The sequence below is a fragment of the Leuciscus leuciscus genome, assembly GCF_965113295.1.
Source record: "Leuciscus leuciscus genome assembly, chromosome: 11".
NCBI classification, from domain to species: domain Eukaryota; kingdom Metazoa; phylum Chordata; class Actinopteri; order Cypriniformes; family Leuciscidae; genus Leuciscus; species Leuciscus leuciscus.
The window spans coordinates 10,473,401-10,490,256 of NC_138735.1; the positions used below are offsets into that span (position 1 = coordinate 10,473,401).

Below are 16,856 nucleotides of genomic sequence, written 5' to 3' on the forward strand. Positions count from 1 at the left end.
ATTCGGAAGCCATATAATAGCTTTCTGTGAGAAACATGGGACTCCATAGGAGTTTATTTTTGGGGATTTAAATTGGATTTAAAAACCTTGTGTTTACTTTGTAGAGTGTTTTCTATAGAGTTCTATTGAGGTTGTACAGTACATGGTCATGCTGACACCGTGGAGATGACAATCAATGTGATTCATTCTTTAACAACCGCTCATGAAGCGCAGGTTCACACAGCATGTTGCTGAACCAGGCGAATGCTGTTTATTACGTGCTGCTAATAATGCCATGAGCATTATAAGTCTCTTATAATCTTAAAATACATAAACCTTTCATTACTTTAGGAGTCGCCTAGCTGGTATTTGGTGAGTTTCAAGCCTGTGATGGGAATACGGGGCCTCCACTATGAGATCAAGTGTTGGCCGTCAAATAAACAGTGCAGATATAGGGCAGATTAGTGAGGTACCTGATACTGCAGGTACAGTCCTCTGTGGACCTACACGCCATGTTCACACCACGAATGTTGTGTCTCAATGCACAAACCTCACTCAGATGAGATCTCGGTTTCAAAGTGATTGTACAATTGTCTGAACTGGCTGAAAGGAAAGGCTTTCAGTTAAAGGGGAAGTGTCTGTATTCGGCAACATAGCAACATGACTGGTTTCAAAATTGACTGCTTTTATACAAGTTTCCCTAAAACACTTTCCCTGTCTGGCAGATAAAGGTCATGTGAGCAATTTGTTTTAAAATAGCCTACTACTTGAGTGGTCCCTGCTTCATATGTAGAAACAAAACAAAGTCAACTATTGCCATTTGAAGGAGAAATATGTAAACACAACAACTATGTGTGTGTATATATATTTAGACTTAATAGCTGAACTTGCAGTTGGATGCTTGATTGTGAAGATCTGTCTGACTCATTGGTTTACCACTAAGAGCTTGTCTGACCACCACAGTCTGTCCACTGACATGTTTAAGTGGTTCTTTGCCAGAATGTCAAACGTAAGGCTGTTCTGAATGTTATATTTGTGTTTTGATGTATCAAATAAAAAGATGAATATACATGAAGACAGAAGTTGTTTGGTTGATGTATGGAGTTGCTATTGAAATGATAGATTAATTGCCTGACTTCCTGTATTTAAAAAATAAATAAAAATTGTTTGCCAGGAATTTTTCATGACTGAAAATTAAGAATACTGTTGATTTACTTTTTAAGCATGTTTTCCATAATATTTCAACTTTTTTTTGTGGAACTGACTTCTGTTATTATGACTATGTCTCCAGACTTATTAAATCCAGTTTATAGCTGGATATGATTGTAGATCCTGTCAACGTTTTAAAAGCTGCTGACATCTAAGATTTGATGTTGGATTTGTTCTTGTCTTTCAATTTAAAATTTATTTCTAATTCAGGTCCAGACAGAGTCGGCAGACGACTTTTGCCTTTTCTGCGCTGATTTGGATGAAAACTGTAGGGAATTCTTTGGAGTGTCTTAAAAATGATACAAAGTGTTCAAAATATTTGATAAACAACAATACAAGGATGTGTAGAAGTTGTGAATGATGGGTGTTTAAATTCTGGGGGATTCTTTCTGGGGATTTCTCTGGGCACAGATTCTGTGTGGGCCTACTTATAGTGACTTTAGCCTGTTGCTGACATCACTTCCTGCATGTTTACCCGGGTGTTGACTGTTATACTGTGAATGTACGGATTAGGAATTGTTTTTTTCCTCCAGAAATTATTTTTACATGATTATTTCAAAACATTTTCAAACCAGCTCCAAACATTTTGCAGGTTTTTGTTACCCTCTCAGACTCCTCAAGAATCTTTTTTTTTAATTTTTTTTATGCTAGACACTTAAGTCAATAAGTATGAACTGTGTAAGCATGAGTGCTGGGTGAGGAAATGGTTAAAGTGTCAGTGGAGAGAGAGAGTAGCGCTGTTATGAAGGGGGTGCGTCGCGTTTCAGCCAGTCAGTCCGGCCCGGGTTTTAGGCTCCGCCTTTCTAAGCTGGAACTACTTGCACTGTAAGCTTTTTTCCCCTCTCTGCTTCCCTTTTGCTCTCTCTTTCTGGCACTCTCTCACTCTTTCTCGTACACTCTCTCGTGCTTTCTCCTGCTGTCTACCAGTGTGCCGTGACTGTGGCCAGGAGTTGTTGGGGGAAGGAAAATCTAAATTGATAATCACAAAATGTTGACTTTAATTTAAAATACATCAAATGTACATGTTGTTGCTTTACATTTGTGTATTATTGATATCTGAATCCTAGAGTGGGGTCCAAAAGTCTGAACCAATAAACTTTATTTAACAGTTTTCTAGCTTAATATTTATTATTTTAATCTCTTTTATTTTTATTTTATTATTATCAGCATAATTTGAGCGAAAAGTTTATTTGAGAAAAGTCTGTTTGAGATGTCCTAGTAGTTGGAAACTTGTGTGCTTCTGTAGTAGCAACGTAATCTGACCTTTTGTTCAAAGGAGTTCACATGGTCAATGGTCAAATTTGCTTACCTTTGACCTAGAAATGCTGAATCTAAAGTACTTCTTTATTTTATGTCAGTTTTATGTGTTGTATAATTTTTTTCACAGTCCTAAAACTTTAAATTAAATACAAAATATATATATTTTGATACCCAGTATACACTACTGTTGACATTTTTGGGGATGTTTTTTGTCAAATATTTTTTTTTTTACTTTGTAACTAAATTAATATTTTTTATTCTGCAAGGGCAGTTAAATTGAACAAACATGACAATAAAGAAATGTATAATGTTTCTTAAGCTTTTCAAATCAGCATATTAGAATGATATGAAGGATCATGAGACTGGAGTAATGATGCTGAAAATGCAGCTTGGCATCAAAGGAATACATTACATTTTAAAATATATTATATAGAAAATAGTTATTTCAAAGTGTAATATTATTTCACAATAAATAAATGTAGCCTGTATGAGCATAAGCGACTTCTTTCAAAAGCTTTAAAAACCCTTATAGAGCCCAAACCTTTGAACTGATTTCATTTACTTTCACTTCAGTGATTTGTGTGTATAGCCAAAAAGGAAGGTTTTATTTGATATTATGTTTGAACATGGTGTACTCAAACTGTATTTCTTTTCAATTCCTGACAATCTGTTTTTGGGTTCCGTGTTTTAGATATTGCCAGACTAGTGCAGAGCTCTATAAATGCCCTGAGCACAATCCCTCTGGGAACGTCCTGACCCTCTGCACCTCAGCACTGCTTAACGGCTGTTTATTTATCTTCAGGTTACTCATTACCCCAAATCCCATCACTTGTTTACCTTGTTACCCCTGATGGTAAAGTACACGTAAAATCCATTAAGTACGACCCTGCTCTCAAATCTCCAAAGGCCTTGATTTTATGTATTATGCAGATCTTAATGTGAATGAGGTTAACTTCTTATTCTTGCTTTGATTTCACGAGGGCCGATTATTTTATTAAAAAACGTAGGCCTATATGTACGTTTGATAGAAAAATAGATCAGACTCTTTGATAGGTTTAAATGTACTCAGCAGCAAAGGGTATGTGATCTTTTGCATTCACTTGCCCTACGCTGGTTACACAATACACTGTGTATGCCCTAGGGATGTGTACATGCAAAGTAATATTAGATAGCCTTGAGCTCAAATAAAACATCTATTTTAGATAAGCACTTGGATTTGCAATTATTGCAGCTTTGCTATAAATTTCTCACTGTGGAGCTGACGCTTTTTTTTTCTGTATGCCCATAGATGTTCACACATCTGTAGAAGTTTGCCATCAATTTATTTTAAAGGTTAAAAAACACTGGATAGTGGCGGTTCCAAAAGCAGATCTTCTATAAATTCAGTTGATTAGGGTCACCGCGATTTTGCCAAGTAAGACATGTTTCTTGATCAACATATTTTGTTGATTCTGGAACAACATTCCTGTCTGAAAATGTAGCCCTAACCCTATCCCTACCCTTAAACCATAGCTGTACCAATAACTTGTACCTAAAATCAAAGGGAAATGATGGAAAAGGTGAATAACACTGATGTAGAAGCACCTAACCCTGGTTGTAAGCCTACACTTGACATAAACTGTAAATGTGTCCCTCAAATCTGATTCTGTCAAAGCTGTCGACCCAGGAACATGTTGTACTTGGTGAAATCACGTTCACTGTCTGACTAGCAGAAGAAAAACAAACATTATTCACACAGAAAATGTCAGTTCGCTCTACAGAAAACAAAGCAATGTGGAAATATGCGTTGACTTTGTTTGTAATCCACTCTTAGGTTTGGTCTGCATCATCTTGTATGCAAATTTCTATTGGGCTTTACGTAGGCTACATAATATTTTAAAATATACATTTTTTGCATCAAAACCTGACATTCACCAGCATTTCACTCTGGTGTTAAAGGCTAAATGGCATTGGGGAAGTTGGCTAGCCTTCAGTTGTTGTGTCGCTGGGCAAGATATCGCATGTAATGTGAATCTTTTGAGAGACACATTATAGAGGAGGGGGTTGTTGACCTGGATTAAACCTGTCTTAAGCACAGCACAATAGCCTGCATTTTCAATGATGTAGGTCATTGATCAGAGCGCTGGGCGCCAGGCTAGCAGGCAGCAGCAGTATCTGTCTCAATCCAGAAACCTTAGCCTGGAAATGTGATGCCTATTATTCTACCCATGCTGCATTGTGCTTGGGGAGATCAGTAGTTTGCAAGTCCCAGTTATTTGGGTTTCATCCAGTGTTTTAAGATCTTTGGACTGTTGTTTTTTATAGCTATATGTAGTAAACTCGTTTCACATTTAATGTTTTTAGACGGCCACATTCAATGTAAAGTTTGTTGACTTGTCTTCTATATGTTGGTAGTTGTATGTGTAAGAAGCTTTAGGTCTGTAAATGTTAGTGCTCTGAGAATCACAGGATAATTTAAGGAAGTTTTCCAGATGCTAACCAGCGCATGTTTGCCCTTGCATGGAATTATCCACAAAAAAAAACACACAAAAAAACGTTATTTTTAACATATAATTGTAAATTTGAAAGATGTTTACATGGACCCTAATAATTCGAATATAATTGGACTACTTGCACAGTCAGAATAACAAAAGTCACATTTAACCACATCAATCGAAATGAATTTGCCAAATAATCCAATTAAAATTTATAAGGGATGGTATAAACCTTTTTGAATCTGATCGAGAGGACATGTAAACACTTGATTGGATTGAAACCCAAAACTGGAAAGTACTGTGCATGTGCAATGATGTAGAAATGTGGTAATGACATGGCGCGTGGAACGAGCTGTTGTTGTTGAATGAAGAGTCATAAATGACTATAGTGTCATTCTAAAATTCTCCTTCCACTCATCGTATGTGAAGTGGAGCAGGATAATGTCCTACCAGTCCTTGTTTCGGACTCTCATCAACAGGCGCAGGAAGGGACAATTTTACTGCTGGATAAATGCACAAAGCTTCATATTCTAGTCGTTTCCAAAATTAGGACCCGAAATAGATAAATATTAAGTCTTCTCTTTAAAATAAAGAAAAGAAGCATTGTTGAAAACAGATGAATTTCTTTCTTCTGCTGAACACAACAGAATATATTTTGAAGATTATGGGTAACCAAATAGTTGATAGGCCCCATTGACTTTCATAGTATGGAAAAAAATAAAATACCATGGAAGTCAATGGGGCCCATCAACTGTTTGGTTACCAACATTCTTCAAAATATCTTCTTTTGTGTTCAGCAGAAGAAAGAAATTCATACAGGTTTGGAACAGATTGAGGGTGAGTAAATTATGACAGAATTTTCATTTTTGGGTGAACTAATGATATTGTCTTTTTCAACAAATGGTCAGTTGAAAAGAGGTGCTTAACCTTCAAACCTCAGGAAGTTAAAATTTTCAAGTTTAAAAATGAAAATTCTGTCCTTTACCCTTGCTCATGTTTCTCCAAACCCATAAGATTTTATAGTTCAAAACACAAATGAAGATATTTTTTTAATATTCTCTAATTATTTTGTGTCCATCCATTACAATTTCCAGCCTAAAAGTTCATAAATACGTTGTAAAAGTAATCCATATGAATCAAGCTTTTTAATACAAGTCTTCTGAAGATAAACATTTGCTTTATTTCATGAACAGATTTAATTTAGATTTTATTCGCCTATAAACATTGTTCAAGCACATAGATAGAGCTGATTAAATATGATAAATAGCTAAAACGTACTTACTTGACTCACAAGAAAAAACCTCGCGTGAAGCAAGCACGTTTGAGCTTCCCCTATTTGATCAGCTGTCTGTGCGTTGATGTTTATATGTGAATAAAAGAATAACATTCATGAATCCTCTCATGTGTTGAGAGAGTGTAGATAACAGATCCATTGTGCAGTGTAGTTTGCAGTGTGAGCTTGTGCTAAAATGTAATGATTGACAGCTTCACCGATTATAAAGGCAGAGTTTTTTGCTTACTTTCTGTATATAATGCATTCACAATTTCACAAAAATAATATTTTTCAGATCCAAAGTTTGCATTTTAAATGTGGTAGTGAATCCACTAAATCATAATGGTCTGTGTGAGTCACTGATGAAATTGCAATGATTGACATAGTTAAAGCCAAGAGACATGGATACAACAGTTTAACCCATTTATTGTCCACTTTTTGGTTTTATATATATATATGTATATGTATGTGTGTGTGTATGTGTATGTGTATGTGTATGTGTAATATTATCTCATAATTTGCCAGCAGTTATATTTGGCTGTTGTCACTACCTGACACACGGTCCACGGATTCATTATACTGTTACACATGCGTTTTCTTTCTCAACTGTTTACGTTCACTTACGTACATACTCACCAAGACCATCATTTTGACATTATTTTGTGTATATTTGACTGTTTAAGAGCAATAAGCAATGAAAAAAACTGTATTTAGTACTAAGAGACAGCTTTATGTGCACGCACTTTGCGTGTGAGCACAAAATCTGTGGGAATGAGAAATTATGCTCAATCCCTTGCCAAAATACAAGCCCTGTAACACCAACAATATTCATCCCGAGCAAATGAAACTAGTGAGTGAGAGGAGGCGGGTTTGTGTGTCAACTTGCTGTCAGAGAGATGACAAAGCGAGAAAGCACTGCTGATATCGTGTTCTGCAGGAAATTAGTAGGCTATTGGAAGAGTTTCAGATATTTCAGTATCGGTATTGAAAAATCTATATTTTTTTACAACACTTGTTTGCTTAGTGCACTTAGTTTATTATTTCAGATGCTTTCAGACTATAATTGAAAAAATCATATATTATATATAAAATTCAACCCGCCAAAGTGGTTAGTAGGAGTGACTGCATTACACGCCACTTCTAAAATCCAACCGTATTTGGCGGGTGTTAATGTCAAGCCCTTAAAATCACAATTAAAATATCGAGTGAAATAATTGACAGTTATGTTTTTTTGTCATAATTGTGCAGCCCTAACTGCACCGCTTCATGAAGTGCAATGGGTATAGGAAGTAGTCAGTTCGAGGAACTAATTTTAAAATGTGTTTATTCTCATAAACGGATACATCAACAAGAGTGTCATGATGACAGCAACATGGCTATGGTGTGTAAAACTTGCAAATGCTGTTATTTTCTTCTGGAAATGCAAATCTATTTGGATTGGAATATTTGTTATAACATGATTGCAGTTTCTGCTATTTGTATTCCATTAAACATGAAGTGAATTTGACATATACTGTAAAAAGTAGGCAGCACACACTGAACAGACTTTTATACACTTTACAGTTTACTTTAAAACCAAATAAATAATGTATCTGCTCAAAACCTGTCTAAAAGGGCTTCTCAAAGAGCTTGTATGTTTAGTGTGCTGTGTGTAGAGTTTTGTTTTTGCTCACCTCTTGATCGTGTCTGTTGTAGGGAACTAGATTTTGTAACCATAGTGACGAGCAGCCGAGCACTTGCTGCAGGCCACACTGAGCCTCCATTGGCTGTTCCACGCGTGTTGACATGTTGGTTGCGGGTGGGGGAAGGGTGGAGACTCACACACTGACCCACACTGTCATGAAGATCTCTAGCCATATCAGCACTCATCCTGCGAGTAAAATAGTTTTCGTAGCACCCATAACACAGTGCAAGGCAGCCTCTGACTTTTTGAAATAGAAGCGTTTGTTTGAAAATGATGTAATTGAAAAAGGAAACGCTGCTCAAACTCACTGCCAAATGCTGCACGTTTACATAAAAACATGCAAATGAAGACTTGCCATGTCTGCCATGCTTTTGGTTTCTGCCCTGCACCATGACGTAAAAAACAGTTCAGTGGTTTGTTTATAAAGGTGGATATGGTTAAGATCGTTAGTACACAATAAGACGATAAATACTGTATTGAACGCTTTGTGTGTGTGTTTGTAGAACACTGTGGCCTTGCTGTTGTGGAATATTCACTATTATTTTTATTGCAGGTTTCGTAGTCGAGGTTGTGCACAGGCCGATGATGAGGACAGCATGGACGCCTCTGATGTCACACCAACTCCAGACATTGACATCACACCAGAGATGGGTGAGGATTTTTTTAAAAGAAAGTTTTGTATTATTTTATTATTATTTATTATTTATTATTATTTTAACTAAATCAATTGTTTAAATTCACAAGCCATAAAAATGAATTGACCATGCTACATTATTCCTGATGAGAGAGTGACAGCCCTGTTAACTTGTCTGAACCCCTCACATTATTCCTGGGCCATCTTTACTGTTGAGCCCTGAATGAGATAAAATGACTTGAAAAAAGAATACAAAGAAAACATAGGCAACACATTGTCCTATTGTCTTCCCTGCTTGACCAGTGTTGTCCAGTTTGCAAACAAATGACTCGTTCGAAAAGACTTACAAAGTTTTCAGTTTGTGTAAATCAAGCTTTTGTGAGATTTAAGTCATATAGTATACAATATAGTAGTCTTGTCAAAAGTACCGACTGAAATGGTAAAAATGTGACATTTTCATATCATAGCATTTTGAGCGCTGTTGAACGGATTCTTAAACACCTCTGATTGGCCATTGTGTTGACACGCTCAACATATATGTCTCTAATTGGCCATTGTGTTGACGCGTATGTCTGTGATTGGCTAATCTGTGATCAACGCTTAAACATGTTGTCTTTGACGCACTTCATCGAGCACTTACACAGATACACACGGGAGCGTTTGAAAGCGGTGTCTATCAGATATATTAGGGATCTGCTGATAGACGTCTGCTTTTAAACGCTCCGGTGTGTATCTATGTAGTAAGCGCTCGATGAAGAGCGTCAAAGATGTCATTGTTGATCAACTTAGCCAATCACAGACATGTATGTTGAGCGCGTCAACACAATAGAGAGCCTAAGTCCCGCCCCTCCGCTTCCGGCTCATGGGACCTTATTTCGGAAAAAATATGTGTGGTAGTCAATGGCGAGAGACAACTTATCTTTTTATTCCGTCTGAACTGTGCCCTGAATTACACATATGATGTTTGTCAATTTAAAAGATAATTATGAAAGTCAAGAAAGTCGCAGTTTGTCATAAAACAGAAGAGTAACATTTAGTTTTATGTGAAAATCGCTCAATGAACTACATCTCTCGTCTCGCACTATGTACGTATGTGTGCAGTCTGGTACAAAACACTCAGGCATGACGGCGTAACGTTACGATTTTAACTTAAGTCTTATAACGTAAGACTATAGAAAAAATGACAGACGTTAGCTTCAGTAAAGTCAGCTTCATTCATTGAGAGAAAAGGTATGACGTCACATGTGCGCCTTTTGGGTTTGTAGTCTTTGTAATTACGTATTTTCACAGTCTTATACCTCAACAGTTTTACATCAAACTGCGACTTTCTTGACTTTAAAATATATCTTTTAAATTGACAATCATTAAATGTGTAATTCAGGGCACAATTCAAACGAGATCAAAATATTTGTTGTCTCTCGCCATTGACTACCATATAATATTTTTCCGAAATAAGGTCCCATGGTGGTCAACCGGAAGGGGAGGGACTTAGGCTCTCTATGGGCAATCACAGACATATACGTTGAGCGCGTCAACACAATGGCCAATCAGAGGTGTTTAAGAATCCATTCAACAGCGCTCAAAATGCTAGAGGGAAATGCTGGTATCGTAACATTTTTAAATTGCACTACCGACTTGGTACCGAAGTCTGTACCTTTTGAAAACTCTACAGTATATACTGCAGTTTAGTAAGTGTGTACTTCATAAACAATGTATTGTGTAAATTCACATTTATGTGTTTTGGTGTGAGGTGGATTGTGTATAACTTGATAGATGTTATGTCACTAATTCCCATGTCATTTAATCTCTTTTGCAGCCCTAATAATTACGCACATCCCATCCCCCTCCTGCCTTTTTGCACTTTTCAGTTATATTCTGAGGTGTTAGTCAGTGATTTAGCAGATGATTTTCACATTCGTTAACACCTTAACATCTTCGTTTCATTTAGTACGCTTGAACCTTTTATTCTTGGCACTTCAGTTGTCACTGGTGCAGTTTTTCACAAACGTGTTCTGGTAACCAGTAATGGCATCTTATCTTCCGATCTTACCCACATCCTGGAAGACTAATGTAGACTGCTGTAGACTTTCATGCTGAGAGAGTTGTTATCCCACTCAGGGCTAAAGGCATTATGGGACATGATATCTCTTTTCTGGGTGTCAGTGTGTCTAAACATGAAGTAACTACTTAGTCTTGCAAGCTGGACTTTTAACTATTGGCATAAAGTCTGGTCCACTGACTGACATGTAAATTGGCCAATCATAGTTCTTTTTTTATTTTGTTTTTTTTCTGTACATTTTATGGTCATAAAAAAATAAAGATGTCATGTTAGTTTTTTTTTTGGGCCACATGATAAATATATTCCCAAAACTAGTTACATTGTGTAGAGTTTTCATCAAGTTTCCTTATTTTTTATTATATATATTTTTTTTTTTTACTTTTAACATTTTGGAAATTTATTTGATGGCTTTATGGGCTTCAGATTGGATCTTGCCATTTGGAGAAAGCTCTTGTCAGTTTTATGTGCAATGTGCTTTAGGCAGTCTGTGAATGATACATGTTTGCTGCTGTTTTTGCAGTATCTATCATCTTGATTGTTTCTTGATTTTGTTCACTTCAATAACTTGAGACGTCACGTTAGTGTTTCCTGGTCTTCCTGCTCTAATATGAGGGTGGTCTTAACCCTTATCAACCTCAGAGGACTCTATCATGATCATGCCAGCTTTTTTTTCTACGAAACCTTCTTGAGGACATTCATTTCATGCTAGTCATTACATTGCAAGTGTCTCTGCTCTGGGCAGTTGGATTTTCTGAGGGAGATTGGGTGAACATGGTTGCATAGAAATGTATTTGCAGGCTTGTTTTGATTCAACTGTAGAGATGTAGTTTTGTGTCTAGACAGTATGAAGCAGCACTAAAATAAAGATGCTGCTTACGCTTCAGTGACACAGCGGCTGCAAGATATTTATTTTCTCCATTTATCAGCTCTAAAAAGTCCTTAATGACGACAGAAAATAACTTCTGGGTCACTGAGTCACAACAACCCAAAAACAGTCCAAAGGGGATAAAACAGAGTTGGAATAACCCTCGGTCTCTCATGACATTCTTCTTACTACATGTATTTGATTTTTATTTTTTTTGTTCCAAAGCCTTTTAAAAGCCTTCCGAAGCCTTTCTAATTCCAAAGCCTGAAGTTCTCTAAAGTAATCTTCTGGGATATTATACTGGGCTTCTTTCAGCACTTCCCAGAGTTCTTCTTTAGATTTAGGCTCTCTTTTATTTATTTCTCTGTCCAGGTGATCCCATATGCTTCTATAAGATTCAGGTCTGGACTCTGTGGAGGCTGTCAGTAGGGGCTTTCGCACCGGGTAGTTCTAAGAACTTAGTTCTAGGAACTAGCCACCAGGGTGGTTCCCTGAGAACTTATGGTTCCCCTAGGAACGTTTTCCTGGTTGCATTTATACCACCAGTAGGAACTCTGAAGTGACGTAACCCGCACTTGTTGTTGTGACTTATTTTGACGGCGTGGCGGACCTTTACTTTGATGGAGCTGAGAATGCCAGAGCCTGAGCACACAGTTCTCGCATTCTCTGTGTTTATTAGTTTACGATCTGTCTAACAGTCCTGTCTAATACGTTATTAGATAGAACTGTTATACATAAAAAAGTAGACAGTAATGAAAAGTTATTAGCGTATGTCGTGTGGTTGATGTCCAGTGTTGCTAGCTGAGCAGAAATACATAATCATGTTTAGCTTTGTTCCCTCAAAGTTGCATCGGATTTTCTCCTCAGCGTAAAGGTTTTGAGGCCCATCTATCACTGTTTTCCATGTTCGTAGAGTTAGTTTTTGGAGTAAATATGTAGGCTATTATCTGTGTTTACCTAGCTTTTTTTTTTAAATGGCGGGGTGCTCTGGTGTTTCGTGTGCGTTCGGCCAATCAGTGTACACTAACATCACGGATGGTTCCTATTGTGCTGGGTTAGACTCTTCTCTGAAGTAGGAGCAAAAATAGTTCCTCCAAAAGGAGTTTCTAAAATCGTTCCTAGTTTCTGCGGTGCAAACACACCAAAATCCGGGTACTTCCACCAATAGTTCTAGGAACTATGAAAAGGTTCCTCTGCGAAAAAGCGAAAGCCACTAGTGTTTTATCAGCTGTGATCAGCTATTTTTCTCTCTAAATATGGATTCACTGTATTAGCAGTGTTCTTGGTATTGTTATCTCAAAAAATAAAACCATTCCCAATCAGGTGCTTTCTAGAAGGAATGGCATGATGAATTGAAACATGTCTGTACTTTTCAGCATTCATTATCCCATCAATTCGGACAATATCGCCAACACTACTGGCAGAAATACAGCCCCAAACCAGGACAGACAGATATTGTCGACGATTGGAAAATTTCAAACTTTGATTGGTCACTCTGAAATACTCAGTTGCACTGATCTTAATTCCGATCTTTGTGAGTTTTAGCATATCTAAGCCCCCATTTCTTGGCTGCTATCCTTCCATAAAGACCATTCCTGATCAAGCTTCTTCGGACTGTAGAAGGGTCAACTTGTCATCCCGGTGAAGCTGCCAGATACTGAGCCAGGCCCTTGTTGGACTTCTTCCGGTCTCTCAAAGAAGAAACACTGAGAAACTTCACATCATATTTTGAAAGTTTTCTTGGCCTTCCAGTTCTTTTTTATCCTTGACCTCTCCTGATTCTTCAAAAGTTTTTATAACAGCTTGAATACCACATCTTGAGTATCCAGTTTGTTTGCAGATTTCCCTTTGAAAGTGGCCTTGCTGATGCAAAATTTTGATTGTCTGTCAAATTCATGATCTTTGGCACATTGAATGGAATGTGATTGAAAGTTGCTCTTATAAGCAAGCTTTCAATGATTTAAACTCATACAACATGTAGAGGTCTACCGATTGATCAGAACAATCGGTTATCGGCAAATCCAAGCTGATAATTTTTCCAGGTTGCGTTTTCCGGGTTCTCAGGCTGGAGCGCCTGAGAAGGGTCCGCTGTCATTACACAGTATGAGAGCGTCCTCTAGAGGCGAAATAAAAACTATCACTGACGCATTGTGGTGTTTGTTTTGACATGTGAGAGCGGGACACTTCAGATACAGATTTAAAACAGACAATAAAATGGTATACAGTACATCACCGTACATGTTTTAATAACATTATAAAGTAATTAATTTGTTGACTAGACTCAGCATTAGTTGAGAATAGCAGTGTGTTTGCTGTTGAGCCTGAGGACGCTAACATTAGTAATACCTCAGGCGGTTAAAACAATGTGACAAAAACACACGCAGGCCCGACCCAAATGTTTAATGTCATGATTGTTATCATCTATTTGCATTAGTTTACTGTATATCCAGCTGGTTGCTTTTATGCATTTGTTATGCAGCAAAGTTGCTTATTTAAATCTAGTGACATGAGAAAGCAAATTGATATGTTCACGCAGCTGACAGAAACATAACAAATCCGAACCGCATCCAATTTCAGTTTTTTTTTATCGTCACTGTAATACATATTTTGTTATTTTCATTAAATAACATCAAGTTACATACAATATACATATGTATCTAATTCCAATGCACTGGCCTTTGTGTAGATATTCAAAGATGGGCATCTGGAAGCATGACTGTTTGGATTTATATGAAATGGTAACACTTTACAATAAGAGTCCATCTTTAACATTAACTGAGGTTTATAAAAGTATTGTTCATTGTTAATTACAACATTTACTAATACAATTTTTACATTTTAGAGTTGTATCTCTTAGCATTAATGAATGCACTAAGAACTAACATGAATGATCAACAAGCATCATACAGCAAAATGGAGCGAGCTTTGGTAATAACTAAGCAAATATTTAATTACTTGTAATTTCTTGCTAGAAATTACATCAAAAGTGGAAAACGTTGGTCAAAAATGTACATTACACACAAACTAACCACCAACTAAACTTTCAGACGCCATCTTTATTTTTTAGCTTAAGTGTCACAGAGTGGAAAGCCCATGATTGTGGGATATCAAAGGCAGCGATGGATATATCTATGCTGCCTTCAAAAATCAATCAGATAAAGGGATCTCAGTCGAAAGGAAGTGAAGCTAACATTGGATTCGGACATGCTTTGATGCCGCCTTTTTTTTTAGTTTTCAGCCCCGGTGTAATAGACCTTTTTCAAAGCAGTCATTTTGAAATATCAGAACAAATACTTAGCAATGGCATTAATTAGGGATCTATTCCATTTAGGTTTAAGAGAGCCCGTTGCCTGCTATTGCTCAAGTGTAAGGGGAGGTCACACTAAATACTTGCCACTTTAGGCTATAGCCTAGAAGCAATTTTTTTTAAAATGTTTTTTAATACTGCGTACAAGTTTCTTGTATTTTCTGGTTGAATTCTAATAAAGAGACTGAGCAATAATGATATATAGTCATTAAACCATTGCTAAATTAGAATTAGTGTTTGATCTCGACAGCCTGGACAAAAAAAATTAACCGGAGAAGATTTCCACATCAAAGGCGGCGGATCCTTAGAACACACTTATGTCATTGCCATGACATATTCGAAGGTGTTTTCCAGCTGGAGCAAACTTTTCTGGAATATTATTCGCTTTGGCAAACAGATTCGAACTCCCCAAAAATCAAACTCCAACGAACTTAGTTTTGGTCTGATTTTACTCGAAATTACGTCACACCAGTCCGTTCTTCTTTTTACACTAAAATGTTTTTACAAATACAGCTGTGTATTTGTGTTTTGTGTATTTGCACAGTAAATGTCTCACTAACTTCTGTCATGAGCTACATCTGTGATTTAGGTTGTAAATGGTAGGAAATAGACTCTATCATAAGAGTTACAGTCAGTCTTCATGTCACACTGATACGTTTTCATCTTCAGTATCAAACTCTGGTGCACACCTTTTTTTTCTTCTTCTGTTCTTATGTCTACTGACTTGAATGCTCTTTTGAACAATGGAAAAAACAATGTTCTGCCTTTTCAAACACCATTTTTACAAGTGCTGTGTGGGCAAGTCTGCCATGAGATGAGCCATTTTCCTCCCTTTAAAGGTTAATCTAAAGGTCATGGCTCCCATTGTAGTGGCTTTTTGTGATGCACCGTATTTGTGAAGGTGTTTTTTTTTTTTTTTTGCATTGTTCTCCAGAGGAGCAAAGTGTCCATATCCATGGGGGAGTTTGAGGCAGTAAGGTTTGGTTGTTTTTGACAGAAATTAATACTTTTAGTCAGCAAGTATTAATCAAATGTAACAAAATTAACGGCAGACATTTATAATGTTACAAAAGTTTTTAGTTTTTTTTAAAGTTGTTCTTTTGAACTTTTGTGTTCAGAATCATAAAATATGAAGCAACACAACTGTTTTCAACATTGATAGCAATAATAAATGTTTCTTGGGCAGCAAAATCAGCATATTATAATGATTTCTGAAGGATAATTTGACACTTAAGAATGGAGTTTTGGTCTTTGAAAAATAAATAAAATGACATTTTAAAATGTTACAATAGAAAACAATTATTTAAATTGTAATAATATTATCCATGGAAGGTAAGATTCATGCCACAGTGCTGAGTTTTGTAGATGTCTTTTAAAAACTTTCAACTAATTTAAAGGAATAGTTCACCATAAAACAGAATATCTTGTCATTTACTCATGCTCATCTCATTGAAAATCCATGTAACTTTCTTCTGAGGAAAAATATCTCTGAAGGCTGTACTGGTCTCTTTTTTCCATACAATTACATTAGGGTTTGAAGCTGTCGAACTTTTATATTTTTTACTTGCTCTACTAAAGTATAAAGAAATAACACTACTATGATTATTTTGTTTTGTACAGTTATGTTGTCTAAAATCCCATGCATCCTCAAGCAAACCCAGTTGAGAACTTCTGTTTTTATACATTTCCTCGTCTTCCTCATGGGTCATTGTAACTGCCATCTGGCAGCTCTTCTTCTTGTACTGCTTTAATGTAGCATCAGCAGATGACATGTTCACAAATATGAAAGTCACTTTGCTGCAAGACAACATTCTTCACTCATACGACCGTTTCCATTATTCCAGTGGGCGTATGAAATGTTTCCAGGAAAGCAAGCTTGTGTTTCTGGTTATGTAGGAACACTTGATCGATAATTATTGTTTTTATAGTTTTAAATTAGTCATTTAATAGTTTTAAATGAGTCATGGTGTCAATCTGTAATTTATTAAATCAAGTCTTATGTCTTAGATTGTAGCTCCTTTCTATCCTTCACTACTGGGGTTCATTTTAAGCTTCTTATCATCAAGGTGAGCCTGGGGAGTGTTTTTCCCCCAAAATGTTATGAACATACTA

The 16,856-nt window shown here is 36.6% G+C and overlaps 1 protein-coding gene across 4 annotated transcripts in view; it reads left to right on the forward strand.

Moving 5' to 3' along the window:
• Positions 1-16,856, forward strand: part of kmt2ca (lysine (K)-specific methyltransferase 2Ca) — a 150,455-nt gene that overhangs the window by 35,568 nt on the left and 98,031 nt on the right. For all 4 annotated transcript variants that reach the window (XM_082184953.1, XM_082184954.1, XM_082184955.1 and 1 more), the window contains exon 3: positions 8,433-8,530. In XM_082184953.1, coding sequence (XP_082041079.1) covers positions 8,433-8,530 — 98 coding nt within the window. The remainder of the gene's footprint in view (positions 1-8,432; positions 8,531-16,856) is intronic.